At 42.4% G+C, this 15,374-nt stretch overlaps 3 protein-coding genes across 11 annotated transcripts in view; 2 read left to right on the top strand and 1 right to left on the bottom strand.

Annotated features, from left to right (window-relative positions):
* LOC310756674 (uncharacterized protein) overlaps positions 1-15,374 on the bottom strand; it is a 130,051-nt gene that overhangs the window by 78,302 nt on the left and 36,375 nt on the right. The window lies entirely within an intron of this gene.
* On the top strand, positions 2,946-9,632 carry LOC310758062 (vomeronasal type-2 receptor 26-like; the record flags this gene model as incomplete). The annotated part of the gene is made up of 6 exons (XM_083604000.1): positions 2,946-3,154; positions 3,935-4,226; positions 5,315-6,106; positions 7,142-7,372; positions 7,981-8,107; positions 8,734-9,632. 6 exons carry the CDS (start codon positions 2,946-2,948, stop codon positions 9,630-9,632), a joined length of 2,550 nt encoding a protein of 849 aa, XP_083460126.1.
* Positions 14,669-15,374, top strand: part of LOC310756604 (vomeronasal type-2 receptor 26-like) — a 7,088-nt gene continuing 6,382 nt past the window's right edge. Inside the window, exon 1 of the mRNA XM_083600935.1 lies at positions 14,669-14,907. Within this exon, the coding sequence (XP_083457061.1) occupies positions 14,761-14,907 (147 nt within the window). The 5' untranslated portion in view covers positions 14,669-14,760. The remainder of the gene's footprint in view (positions 14,908-15,374) is intronic.

Raw genomic sequence — 15,374 nt, 5'->3', positions numbered from 1 at the left:
GCACATACACATAATGCCTATGTCAGCAACTCCATTCTGAAGGTTCCTTGGGCTGGAGGTGTGGCAGCACAGGTGAAACCAAGCACTGCAGGATGACAGACAAATCTCTCCCCCCTTACAGTTCTTCCTCTGGAAACAGCTCCCTCATGGAGGCTCCTAGGGCTGGGGGGTTAGGCAAGGCAGTGGAAACACCATTGCCTGATGACCAGCACAAAGTCTCTCCTCGCTCACCATCAAGGACATAGGTATATGGTCTTATGGGAATCTGCAAAGTTGATGCTCATTTACAAAGAGTTTGCGGAAGATAAATATTTTCAGCAAATGGATCTTGATGAGGAATAAAAGTGCAAGGTTGGGAGAAAACTTAATACATGGAAGGACGTGACTGAAAGTTTTGGTTTTGGACAGGATGTGGACCTTGATTTTAGATAGAAAGGAGATGAGTAGTCTCAGGAGAAGTAAAGTTGTCAGAGTCAGACATAAAGAAAGGGGAACGTGGCTAAAGTTTTGGGCAGAATGTGGGATGTATGTGATAATGACCTCATGTAGGTATGTCCTGGAATCTATGCTAAGCGAAGGGAATCTGAACAGTTTGACATCACAAACGATGCTGGACAAAGGCAACAGAACCTGGAGCTTTTTGAGTGAAGAGGTTCTCTCCCCTACAGAAATAAATGAACCTGGGCAGAATCTGGAAACATCTTTGCAGTTTTGCATGTGCCAGTTTATATTAATCCCTTTTTCTCTTACATTACACGAGAATCTACCATAGCATACTGCCATCCCCTCTAATTCTAAGGTTTCTAAATAATAAAATAAATGTTCATAAATATACAGAGTGGGCACACAAACATAGGTACATAAACCGAATTCAGAAATGGTGCAGGGGTCCCTTAAATGACCCCAAATGTTTCTCTGCAGTGGAAGGAAGTGTCTTGGGGGGAAAGGACCTTTCCAAGTAGCTCACTTTCTCATGTAAATCCTATAAATAAACAAACTGTTTGGAATGAAGAAACCTGCTCCTATTCAAAACTGGTCTGGCAGGTATCTGGTAAGCAGAGCAGACATGTCAATAGAGCATCTTCTTCTGAGACAAGCCATACTCTCACATTTCTGTTGTAGAACACCGCTTTCTGTGATACATTTATGATGCTTCCTTGGGTGGTCCGTGGCTAAGGGACCAGGCAATTTCTAAAACCTTTAGAAGTTCTTGCACATCTTTCTCCTGGGTCCTCACCTCCTATCAAAACAAGTAGGGGGACTTTGTCACTGCTAAAAATTGGCCGCTGTTTCTTTAATGCTTAAAAAGGCTGGGTCAGCATGAGTCAGTGGCCTGCACCGGGCTGTATATATAGAGTGAGAAATGTTAGTTTGGTGTTGGGTTGGTTGGTTGGTTAGTTAGTTAGTTAGTTAGTGAAAGCTGGTAGCGTTGATGTGTGTACAGTTGGTCAGTCGCTTTTGCAGAAAGACTTTTAAGAATAAAAGCAGAAAGTACTCTGCAAGGGTACTCTCCTTGTGGACTCTTTTATGCCACCAAGGGTCCGAGGACCAGGCTGAGGCGACAAAGGAAGGTCAGAACTTCTTCTTTTTTACAAACACTGACAGACATCTGTTGCAACAGAATAATAAAGATCTGCCTTGCTTTCACTGGTTCTTGCCTCAGCTCATTTTTCTCTGACCTAACTCGAACTTGAGGGGCTCAGAGTCCTTTGATGAGGAGTTGGGCTGTTAAAGACACCCCCTATTTTCTGGTAACACCTACCTTCAGATTTATTTTCAGTATTAGGAGACTGATTCTTGAGATAAACTATCCTTCTATTACCTATTTCTGGTGCCTTTCTGTATAGTTTTGGCAAACCACTCACCAGTCTAGAATCTGTAGGACAGCTGGAAGGAGCTGTCTGTAGTCAGACATCTCTGTTTGATTATCCTCACACTATCAGAGGAATGACCCTAAATTAAAATTCTTCATGACGACAACAAGACCTTGCCCACCCAAACCCTAGATTGGGCTACTTGGTTGAGAAAAATTGAGGGGGACTAGGAGAGGAATTTCATTTGACAATAGCTACTGGCAATTGAAGAAATGTTTCCCCTCCAATATTGGAGACAGGATGCTCTGAGTACCAGTTGTTGGGGAACATATTTAGAGAAAGTGCTGCTGCACTGATCTCCAGCTTATGGGCTTCTATTTGGGGCAGGTGGTTGCCCATTTTGAGAACGGGATACTGGACTTTATAGGACTTAGGCCTGATCCAGCTTCGAGGCTCTTCTGATGTCCATCATACACCACTTTCTTCCTCCTTGAACCATGTCAGTTTCTTGAGTCAACATGTTTTTCTCCTGTTCTCCACCTGCTCCCATAAAGTTTCTTCCCCTTACAATCATCAGAACCACAGTGATCTATTCTTATCCTTCCCATAATCAAATAATTTTCAAATGTTACCTTTGGGAACAACAATGCAAACATCGCAATTAAGGACAGCAGGAGGTTATTTACTCCACTGTGCTTGAAAAGTTTGATGTATGAAATATATTGCGTGCCACAGAATCCATGCAGTCAAGATATAGGGCCGGTGGAAGGGTACAGGAGATAGGTCCTTGTGAAGCTTTATCAAAGCATAGGAAGCTGCCTTCTAGCTCAGTGCTATCTTCTGGCTGGCAGCAGCTCTCCAGGTCAAGAACATCCTCAGTCCTACCTGGAGTAGTTAGCAGAGGTGGACCCTGGCACTTTCTGGGTGGAAAACAGATGCTCCACCACTGAGCTATGACCCTTCCCCTCAGTCCCCTTTTGGCACTGAAGCCAGAGCTGAACAACCTCGTCTTTGTCAAGTCAATGAAGCCTCTGTCTTGCAAGAATTTGGGTGTTTTTCCCCTAATTAGTGGCTTGTGTTGAGAGGAACAGTCAGAAGGGAAGTGTAGCAGGCATAGCAGGCAGACCCAGAATGATAACACTGCTTGTGTTGCTGCCTCTTGCAACCTATGAAATGCAGCAGAGGGCAAAATGTCCACTGAATCTGATTGAGGATAAAAATCTGGCTGTGAATTATCACCGGCAAGGAGACCTCCTCATTGGTGGAGTCATATCTTCAAGATTAACTGGAAGTCAACTTCCCTTTAGCTTTTCCAGCACCCCAGTAAGCGCATTTCTGAAGTAAGTAAAGGTGTATTGGCATATTTCTCCTTCCTAAATTACTCTCCAATTCTCTTGCTCTACAAGGGTCAACCCCCTATTTTCAGGTACCCCTGATAAATTACTATTGCCTGTTTTTTGTTTGAAGATGGGGGGAACGTCTCAGTCAATGGGATCAAATGCAATTTGAAAATCTGAGTAGAAGCATAATGTTCACGAAAAGCAACATATGCCCTCTTATAGTTTTCTCTTAAACCACAGCATGCTGTAGATTTTATATCCATATTCCACAATTGCTGCAATGCTTTCATATCTATATTATAACCAATATCTATTGCCCAATGTATCCTCCTTTATAGCTGGGTTCAAAAATAGTTGGAGGGAACTGCACAATTCTTTCCCCCTGGCTAAACGCAAACTATGCAACTGGAAACTGTAAGTGTTTAAAGGAGGTGAAATGCCTCCTGCGGGGCTAAGTTTGGCTCAGGAGACATTTTTTGTGGTGCTCAGCAGAGCCCAGCATCCCTAAGACTTCCTGTCTGATGTGAAGGGTTACTCTTCCCACACCCCACTACAAACATGCAAACCATTATTTGGGGACCAGATTTGTGAGAAAGATAATGCCTGGAGTGGTCTTTTGACACAGTGGCAGCTAATAACCACAAAATTGTTTGGGTGCCCTAAGAGGTCACCACCCAATGCTGCCCTACTTCCCATCCTCCTTCATCTAGTAACAAAATGTATGTGACTATCATTTTCACTGCACCATGGGTGACACACTTTTGATACACTTTTTTGCAGCTGGATGCCTGGAAGGGTCTGGCACATTCTTTCCTTCTCACTTACAGTTCAAAAGATTAATCAGGACCCCAGGCTTTTACCCAACATTACCCTGGGCTACAGCATCTATGATACCTATTCTGATGGAAGAATAACTTCTGATGCCCTGACAGACCTCCTCGCTGGTGGGAAAATCAACATTCCAAACTACAAGTGTGGAAGATGGAGAAAGCTGCTGGCGGTTCTTGAAGGGGGTGAATCTGACGTCTCCACACACATTGCAAGCATGCTGGGCACCTACAAGATCCCACAAGTAAGAATTAGGTTCAAGTCAAGCACACCTGGAAACATTTGTCATCTCGTAAAAGAACAAGTTATGCTTACCTTAACGCAACTGATTGTATTGCTTACTTTGTACACCTAATTGAAACATCTGCCCAGTCCCTGATACCTGGACAGGGTTATAAGCTCTCCCCGAAGGAGCAGGTTTACAGTTTTGGAATGCTTCTGAATCCACCTGTCTCGCTGGAGGGTTAGGCAGCTTCAGTGGCTAGAAGTAACTTATACCAACTGTGACTGGTTTGGCAGATATGGCCATTCCTGGACTGGAGCAGCCTTGCCCACAGTAGTTCATGTGTTCGTTATTTCAAGACTGGATTACTGCAATGCTCTCTATGTGGGTCTTCCCTCACGCTTGATCCAGAAGCTGAGGTTAGCTCACAATGCTGCAGCATGATTGCTGGCAGGAGTGAGGCCTTGTCAGCATATAGCACCTGCCTATTGAGATCAACCAGATAACTTCACTGTACTCTCTTTGGCACGTGCTAAAAACATTCATGTTTTGACAAGCCTTCAATGATGCTTAGAAAATTGACATAATACTAATCTGTTTAAGCATTTTTGTTGTAAAGTATGGTTGCGAATTCTTCTTGATTTTACTGTTTTATCTTTCATAAACCAATCTGAGGGTTTGTTTTACAATCAAGTAGTGTATAACTGTTAGAGCAGCTAAATAAGTAAACAATTTGGGTCCAGGATGCCTGTGGAACTGCCTAATGCCTTATAACATAATCCCTTTTATCCTGTTGGGGGGAATAACGGAAAGAGGCTCAGCTTGTATCCTAATTTTAGGAAATACCCTTCCAGTTGAGCTCAGACAGACCCCTTTCCAGGAACTACTGAGGGGTTTTTTATTATTATTTCAGAAGGCATATTAATTGAAGTATGACTTTATACTTCTACCATCTTGATTTTTTTGTATTGCACCTTTGTAAACTGCTTACAAAATTACATAAGATTTTCATGTTTGCCCTAATAAAATGTGTCATCATCTTTCACATAGAAGTATACGATCTTGGCCCTGAAAAACAGCGCATCAGTCTCTTTTGCTTTCCTCAGCAGCTCAGTTACGGCTTCATTCTTCATGATAAAGTCCATTCCCCTTTCGTCTACCGGATGGCCCCAAACCTAGAAACTCAATTCCTGGGGATTATCCAACTCCTCCAGTATTTCAGATGGATGTGGGTCGGCCTCTTTGCTCCAGATAATGACAATGGAGAAAGAATCCTGGGTACCTTGACACCTCTGATGATCAAAAGGGAAATTTGTGTTGCTTTCACACAAAGAGTAGTACAACAAACTTGGTTGTGGGTACCCCATGAACCACCTGCCATTTGGAGACAAGTCAATGTATTTGTCTACTCTACAGACTCTCAATATGGACTTTTTATAATCCTAGAGGTACAAACCTTACTTGAAAGGGTGAAAATTGGGCAGAAAGTCTGGATAGCCACAGCTCTTCAGGACACAATCTTGTTGTATGAAACTAAATCCTTCCAGTATGCCCATGGCTCCTTGTCCTTTGTAATGAAGACCCCAAAAAGGGGAAGAAATAACTACTGTGAGCCAATCATCTCTGCTAGTGAAAAGCATTGGAACAATGGGTTTGATTGCTCATATTCAAAACATCCCTTGTCCGTGAGGGGTTGGGAAAAATGCAGGGAGAAGGAGAATCTGACGGTACTACCTCAGGAAGAGGTTGAAAGAGTCCTATGCCAAGACAGCTATGTCAACTACTTCAGTATCCTAGCCGTGGCTCAAGCTATAAATGAAGCATATTCATCCAGATCACAGCGCATGTCAATGGTAGGAGGAGGAGGAAGGTTGGAACGTCAAAGGCTACAGCCATGGCAGGTATGTCCTTTTCAAACTGCAGTTCATTATCACAGCTCTGGAATCATCATGATAAGAACATGGGAAGCAGCCTTTTACCAATCAGAGGAATAATCCATGGAGTTCCGTATTGTCTACACTCATTATCAGCAGAAACATAGGAGTTATACCATTGGTTTATCTACCTTAGTTTCCTCTACATTGCAGTGGTACTCGTGTGTGTGTGTGTGTGTGTGTGTGTGTGTGTGTTATAAAAATTCTACACCGTAAAAATAACATTTTCACACCTTAGAAAGGAAAAGGGTTCTTTCAAACCTTGAGATCTTCTTCCTTTTCTCAGTGGGTTCCAATTCTAAATTTTATCCCTGCATCTTTTACTGTAACCTATCTGTTATGTGCCTGGCATGCTCTGGTCCATGGGGTCATGAAGAGTCGGACATGACTAAATGACTAAACAACAACAATCTGTTATGTAATCATAGTATCCAAAATCCATGTTAAAATTACAAATGTCCTTGTATTCCTGCCAATTATTTCAACTGTTTACAGTGATCTCTCAAATATGTTAAAAGGTTATTCCAGTCTTTTAAAAATACTTGGTCTTCTTGATTTCTGATCTTTCCTGTCTATCTTGCCATTTCTGCATCTTCCATCAGCTTGGTCTGCCACTCTTCTCTGGTCAGTGCTTCTTCTTCTTTCCATCTCTGGGCAAGAAGCATCCTTGCTGCTGTTATTGCATACATAAACAGTCTTTTGTTTTCTTTTGGTATTTCTGCACCTATAATGCCTAACAAAAAAGCCTCTGGTTTTTTAACAAAAGTTATCTTAAACATTTTTTTCAACTCATTACATATCATTTCCCAGAAAGCTTTGACCACCCCCCCATGACCGCCACATATGATAAAACGTACCTCTTTCCTTTTACACTTCCAGCACAAATTTGAGCTGGTTCCCTAGTCCTTATTCAGATGAGATTAGGATTCAGAGTAAGCAGGGATGAAATATCACACATGGTTGCATGTTCTCTCAGTACTGGAGTTTCCTTTGTCTTTCTAGCTTCATCCATTCTTGAAAGAAGTCCATCCGTCTTCTAATACTTCGACTGATGGACAGTACTTGGATGAGAATGGGGCACTGGCTGTTGACTTCGATATCATTAACTGGGTGCTGTTTCCTAATAACTCTAAGGCTAGAGTGAAAATTGGGAGCGTAGAGAGACAGAAGTCCTCAAATCTGAAGCTCGCCATTAACCCAGAAGCAATTGTATGGCCCTTGCCGTTTAACAAGGTATGGGGAGATTACATGTGTCATTTCATTAACCATGATATCTGCTAAGCGCCAATCACTTTTTCAATAGTACATAGGAGACTTTGATGGCAATATTATAGATACTTCCCTGGAATGAAATCCCATAAACTTTAATGGAGCCTGCCCTTAAGAAGGTATAAGTTGTCACAGTAATAGCAGACTTCACAAAGCAACGTAGAACAGCTTTCCCTAACTTGGTGCCCTCCAGATATTTTGGACTACAATTCCCATTCCCCGCCCCCTAGTCCAGCATTGGACAAAAATATCTGAGAGGCACATGGTTGAGCAAGGCTGGAGTACAGTAAGTTATTCCACATCTCTTCAGTAAATCAAGAGGACAGCATGAAAACAGCTAACCTCAGGGTGGCCCATTTAGTGACATATTTTGTCCATATTTCACAACTGTGCAACAAAAGAGCAGATGCCAAGGCAGCAGTGTGAGGAATTGTGTTATTGCTTCTGTTCATATGAGTGCTTTATGATTCCATGCTCTTGTTTGCTGTTATTGTTATCCTGGCATCGTAGTTTATTCAATTACGTTTCAGTTACATCACTTTTTCCTTGATATTCCTTCTATTTATGCCCAGAACATGCCTCGCTCAAGATGCACAGAGAGCTGTCGCTCTGGATATGCCAAGAAGGTTCAGGAAGGAAAACCAGTGTGCTGCTATGATTGTGCTCCCTGCTCAGAAGGGACAATCTCCACTGTGGAAGGTAGAAGAGAATCTCAGAGGAAAGGGCCTTTGATGGGAGGATGGGGCAGATATTTGAGCCAGTCCAAACATGATGCTTGTAATGGCGACACGTGAACGGAATGCACCATGAATGGAATGCCTCTCTAGTTTTTGGAGGTTCAAAGAGTAGCACTGGTAGGGGAAGGCAGTTTCCACTGGTTGGAAACAGCTTTCCACTTCTTAACCAATACATGCATGCACCACACATCAGCTGCTGAGCAGATTGCAGTCTGCCTTGCATATGTTCCCAATTGTTAAATACCCAGCCTTTCCCACCACACAATTGACATAAATGGATACACCAAATGGAGAAACCAGCTGGGCCATATCTGAACCAGTGGCCCAATGTTCTCCTCCCTGGTCTACTCTTTAAAAAATGGTTCTGTAATATCTTACAGACACAGCTTTTCTAGACATATTTCATAAGATCCTCTTTTGGGGAGGACACCATAGATTGAGAACTTTTATCTCTCTCCTGCCCAACAAAACAGTGTTCTTCTTGATCTCTCCCATATGTCCACATTTTCCCACAATTCCAGCAGCATTCAGACTCCTGTGGGCATATGCCTGATATTAGGATACTGATGTCTATTTTCCTCTATGCAGATACCAAAGAATGCACCAAATGTCCAGAAGATCAGCATCCAAACAAGGAGCGAGATCAATGTGTCCCCAAAATAGTCACCTTCCTGTCCTATGAAGAATCTCTGGGGAGCCTCCTGGCTTCCTTTGCCCTCTTCTTATCCTTCACCACAGCCATTGTGTTTGGAATCTTTGTTAAGTACAAGGAAACTCCCATAGTCAAAGCCAATAACAGGGATCTCTCCAACATCCTCATCATCTCCCTCCTTCTCTCATTTTTGTCCTCCTTCCTCTTCATTGGACAACCAAGAAAAATAACCTGCCTTCTCCGTCAAACAGCCTTCAGCATCATCTTCTCTGTTGCTGTCTCTTCCCTCTTGGCAAAAACCATCACTGTGGTGCTGGCCTTCCTGGCCACCAAGCCAGGGAACAGGGTGAGGAGATGGCTTGGAGAACGTTTGTCCAACTCCATTGTCATTTCCTGTTGCAGTGTACAAGTTGCTGTTTGTGCCATCTGGCTGGGATTTTCTCCACCCTTTCCAGAAGCTGACATTTACTCCCGACCAGGACAGATCATCCTGCAATGCAACGAAGGGTCTGTTGCCATGTTCTATGTTGCCCTCGGCTACATGGGCTTCCTGGCTGCCATCTGCTTCACAGTGGCTTTCCTAGCCAGGAAGCTGCCTGGGGCCTTCAATGAAGCCAAGCTGATCACCTTCAGCATGCTGGTCTTCTGCAGTGTTTGGGTGTCCTTTGTGCCCACCTACCTGAGCACCAAGGGGAAATACATGGTAGCCGTTCAGGTTTTCTCCATCTTGGCCTCCAGTGCTGGGCTTCTGGGCTGCATCTTCATCCCCAAGTGCTACATTATTTTACTGAGGCCAGATCTGAACATGAAGGAGCACTTGAAAACAATAAGCTAAACATAATATTTGATTCTTAGCACCAGTAATATTGAATATTGAACATTATGGAATAATATGGAATATTACTGGACTGAAATCCTAAACCCAGCCTGTGACTCTGTTCATCAGTGGCCTCACACTCCTCCGCTGTCTGGCACAGTGTAACTTTTTTGTTAATTCCATATTGCCTTATTTTGTTCTAGATGTTGGTTCTTCTCCACAAGGGATTTTCTAGTCAGGAAAAACTGATTTAACCTGTGTTTTTACACTGCTACATCCAACATCTGGCACTCAAGCACTTATTAATTTCTAACGTTTAGAAACGTTAGAATCTGGCACCCAAAACTTATAGCAATATATATGGCTTGATTCTTGTGTGGACTTTTGGATGTTCACTAAGGCTAGAGCTGTGACTGAAACACATTCTACACTGTGAGCATTTGTATGATTTCTCTCCAGTGGCTTTTATCCAGCCGGAGCGCTGCAGAACGCAGTTCCGGTATAATAATAATAATAATAATAATAATAATAATAATAATAATAATAATTTATTTATTCCCCAGCCACTCTGGGCAGCTCCCAAGAGAATATTAAAAACACGATAAAACATCAAACATTAAAAAATTCCCTAAACAGGGCCGCCTTCAGATGTCTTCTAAAAGTCAGATAGTTGTTTATTTCCTTGACATCTGATGGGAGGGCATTCCACAGGGCAGGCACCACCACCGAGAAGGCCCTCTACCTGGTTCCCTCTAACCTCACTTCTCACAGTGAGGGAACCGCCAGAAGGCCCTCGGAGCTGGACCTCGGTGTCTGGGCAGAACGATGCGGGTGGAGATGCTCCTTCAGGTATACTGGGCCGAGGCCATTTCGGGTTTTAAAGGTCAGCACCAACACTCTGAATTGTGCTTGGAAATGTACTGGGAGCCAATGTAGGCCTTTCAGGGCCGGTGTTATATGGTTTCGGTGGCCGCTCCCAGTCACATCTGTCCTTTCAGGTGGGCATGCCTTTACATACTTCTCAGAAGCCTAAACAACATTTAAACTCAAAACGGAAGCTGGCCAGAGTGCACGAGTCTATGCTTTTATTATATCTATGAATCTACCAAGTTCCTAGCTTCTCCTAGCCATGATTAGTCAAGCTACAGCATGGGACCAATTAATATTTCCTTTTCTTCAATCTCCCTCCCGTGTAGCAGCAGTAGGCTTTAACCTTACCAGCCAGACCTCTACCGTTGTGCACACACAGGGCCCTTCTGAGCTGCCCTAGCCATCTACCTGAGTCTAAGAGAACAAGGGAGGTGGGGATGCATTTATCAATCAATCAATCTTTATTACAGTCCAGAGACCCAACAAATCGTTACAAAGCAATGCACAATTCAGACAGCCTACCTCCAGGTTAAACAAGCATTTTGTTTAGACTTAAAGATAGGGATCATTGGTTCTTGCAACCACCGATAAAAACTTCACCACTGCTGTTCTAGCGTTCGTCCGGTCTTCCAATAGGAACCTGATATAGTGAGCCTCTGATTTTCCCAGGAAAGGTATCAGCAAGGGTAATATCAGTTCAGCCCTGGCTTGCTCATATTTCGCACAGCGCAGCAAAATATGTTTTATAGAATCGATGTCTTGAGCACACGAGCAAAGTCTGTCCTGGTAGGGAACTCCTCTCAACCTGCCATCCAACACTGCAGAAGGAAAGATGTTTAGTCTGGCTTTGGTGAATAATCTTCAATAATTTGGTACTGTCAGGTTTTTAATGTAAAATGTTAACTTAAAGACATGCATTTAATTGATTTGCACCAGAACCAAAGGCACCAGCATTTGTTCATGGCTGCCCTGAGTCATCTGGCAACTTACTGTAACAACTTCATGGTGAGTTCCGGCACCTATTTTTCTTGAAAAAAGCACTGGTGACATCATTAGGTTATGGATGCTCTTCCCATACCCTAGGCAAATATATGGCTTCTCCCCTGTATGGATTCTCTGGTGTTAATTAAGGACTTGCCATACTCCTTGAAACAGCTTGCCTGGGCACCTGCTCTGCTTTCTCATTCACCTGGCCACCTACTGGCAGCCACATGAATTGCAGTGTGACAACTGCTTTGCATTCTTTGTATATACGAAGGAAGGGAGGAAATTTTGGTCCTAGCAATTCCAAAGATGTTTCTCATGGAAAGCTTGTCAAGGCCACCTGCCCTCCCTCTCTGGCCCAATTGAGTTCCAAAAAATATGTTTTTCTCCAGTTCCAAACATTTTCCTTCACCCAAGCAGATGGAGGGCTGGGCGATTCTTCTTCCTTATAATTATTAAAATTACAGTGATTCACACCATTCTTGTTACCAAAGATTTCCCCAATGGCTGAAAACACCATAATTAAGGGCAATGAGGCAAGTTCTTGCACTAAGCCTGAAGGAGGAATGGTTTCAGAAATATATCATTTACCACTGATATTTGGAGCAGGCAGGGACAAGTGGGCGAGGTTTACTATTGGTACCTTTCAATAGCAGGACTCGATCTGTATATCTAAAATTATTGCTGTCAGAAGGGAGGCAACTGTTGCAGGCAGACTCAGAATGATATTGCTGCTCCTGCTGCTTCTGCTGCTGCCAATGCCCCAGGCAGTTTGTGGGATGCTGAAGGCAAAATGCCCATTGAACTTGATCAGGGATGAAAGTGACCCATGGAATTATTACAGGCCAGGAGACTACCTCATTGGGGGCGTCATATGTCCAAAAGGTGCTGGAATTAAACCATACATTTTCTCCAGCCCCCCCTTAACGAGGATTTCTGAGTAAGAAACTATACGCTGCTAGGACAGGAAAATTGGCTTCCAGGTGGAGAGGTCAAAATTAGAAACAGAGCTTTTGGAACCCAATACTAAGAATCTGTCAAGAATGTATAACTTGCTGTTGAAATGGAATACACAGGATGAGACGGTCAAATCAGCTATGATTAAATGGGCACAAGACATTGGTCATAACATTATGTTTGCTGACTGGGAACAGTTATGGACCACCGGTATAAAGTTTACGGCATGTAATGCCTTAAGAGAGAACATTATGAAAATGATCTACAGGTGGTACATGACCCCAGTCAAGCTTGCAAAAATCTATCACATGCCCAATAATAAATGTTGGAAATGTAAGGAAACGGAAGGTATTTTCTACCACCTTTGGTGGACGTGCCCAAGGATCAAGGTTTTCTGGGAAATGATTTACAATGAAATGAAAAAGGTGCTTAAATGCACTTTTGTGAAGAAACCAGAGGCCTTTCTCCTGGGCATGGTAGGCCAATTGGTGTCAAGGAAAGATAGGACGTTTTTTATGTATGCGACAACAGCAGCAAGAGTTCTTTTAGCAAAGTATTGGAAGACACAAGAGCTACCCACGCTGGAAGAGTGGCAGACAAAGGTGATTGACTATATGGGACTGGCTGAGATGACTGGCAGAATCCGTGACCAAGGCAAAGAGACGGTGGAAGAAGATTGGAAGAAATTTAAAGTGTATCTTAAGAACTGTTGTAAAATTAATGAGTGCTAAAATGTCATGGGTAAGGTAAAACAGAATTGCAGTGACAAATAATTGGGTAAGAGAAAAAGGATTAAATAATTGGGTAAGAGAAAAAGGATTAAAGAAAGTGAATTATAAGTAAGTAAAGTGACAAGTAATTGGATAAGAGGAAAAAGATCAGAAATTGTATTATAAGTATTGAAATTAGGGGTTGCTGGGAAAATTTAAAACAGGGATGCAGAAAAGGGAGGTATGGGGAAGTCGTTGAAACAAGGTTTAAGAAAAAGAGGTTAAGAAATTATACGTGTTTATATGTTTGTGTGTCTATGTATTGTCTTGTATTGTTTTTTTTAATATGTGTTGGAAAATCAATAAAAAATTTATATATAAAAAAAAGAAACTATACGCTGCTTGATTTCACACTCCTTCACCTGATGTTCCTTGCTACCGGGCAATCCCAAATTTCTAGTCAAACACTCTCCCAACTTTGGCTCTGAATTGCCCTTTGATGGGCCCCATGAACACAACTGCACCCCATTCGGGTTCTCCAGCCAGAGGGCTCATTTTGAACAGCTTGATATAACATATTATGTGACGATGTGGTTTATCTAGCATCTAACTGAAAGTTCAGCCTCCCCTCTTTCTCCTCCCACAAAGCTTCTTAACAGAATGGGAGCAAATGTTCTGAGTGAGCACTGAGTTGCAGCTTTTCTATAGAAAGTAGGACAAAATCCACTGTGCAAATGTTTATCTCTGCATTGTGAAAAGCCCTCTCCTCTGAGGTCCCACAGCCACCAACATTGGTTTAATTTCACAGCCAGGCTTCAACTTGGATATTATCTGAACTGTTTAGGAACTGTTAATCCTACAGCTTAAAATTGTGGTAGTTGTTACCTGTGTTTTAAAATTGTTGAGAGCAAAGGTGCAATGCATCCAGTAAGTTACCTAAACCATTGGGGGTCGGTACGGAGAAAGACAATCTATTCTTCCCTCGCCAATTCCTTCTTAAGTAACTCCAGGCAGATGACTTTCTCTCAGGTTTTACTTCCTTCTTCAGTCAGTGTTGGACCTTCATTTTGGACCTTTTCTGATGATGGCTGCAGGCAAGCATATACTCATAATGTTCCTTTTTTTATTTCAACCAGCAGTCTAGCCAAACTACTTATTTCTGCACTCTGCAGCAATATATATATATATATATATATACACACACACCAAAGTCCAACATGAATTAAATTTACTGTTTATTTTTTTAATTTGCTGTTTTGTAATTGGAAATATTGCCTGAAATAATAATAATAATAATAATAATAATAATAATAATAATAATAATAATACTTTTATTTATATCCCACCCTCCCCAGCCGAAGCCGGGCTCAGGGTGGCTAACAACAATAAAATAGTACAACATTCTAAAATCATTCATTATAAAATTAATTAAGTGTCATTTTGATCTCAGGGTAAACTATAAATACTTGTTGTATTGCAGGTTTGAATTCAGAAGGTACTGGCATATGTTGTCCTTCTTCTTCACTATTCAGAAGATCAATCAGGATTCTAGGATTTTACCCAACATCACACTGGGCTACAATATCTATGAGAACTATTGTGATAGCAGAATCACTTCCGATGTCATGCTAGACCTGCTGGCTGGTGGGGAAATCAATATTCCGAACTACAATTGCGGAAGACGGAACAACCTGTTGGCAGTTCTTGAACATGCTAATTCTGACATCTTCAGCCAGATTTCAACCATGTCGGGCATCTGCAAAATCCCACAGGTATGATGGATTGGGAGAAAGTCAACTGTGTATAATTCTGCAGATCCTTTGGTGACTTACAACATTTATTTTGCCAAAGTTTATCTTCCCTTTTGTTCTCCTATTTGGAGCAAGACTTCCGTTTTTCTGATGGAAATTTCACCTGTAGCAGCTCCCCTGAATCTGTCTATTGTTGTTTAGTCATTTAGTCGTGTCCGACTCTTCGTGACCCCATGGACCAGAGCACACCAGGCACTCCTGTCTTCCACTGCCTTCCGCAGTTTGGTCAAACTCATGTTGGTAGCTTCGAGAACACTGTCCAACCATCCCGTCCTCTGTCGTCCCTTCTCCTTGTGCCCTCCATCTTTCCCAACATCAGGGTCTTTTCCAGGGAGTCTTCTCTTCTTATGAGATGGCCAAAGTATTGGAGCCTCAGCTTCAGGATCTGTCCTTCCAGTGACCACTCAGGGCTGATTTCCTTAATCTGT

This window comes from Podarcis filfolensis (assembly GCF_964270895.1).
Source record: "Podarcis filfolensis genome assembly, chromosome: 2".
Classification (NCBI taxonomy): Eukaryota; Metazoa; Chordata; class Lepidosauria; order Squamata; family Lacertidae; genus Podarcis; species Podarcis filfolensis.
Note: the sequence above shows the minus strand (reverse complement) of the source record. Positions and strands in the feature narration are given on the sequence as shown.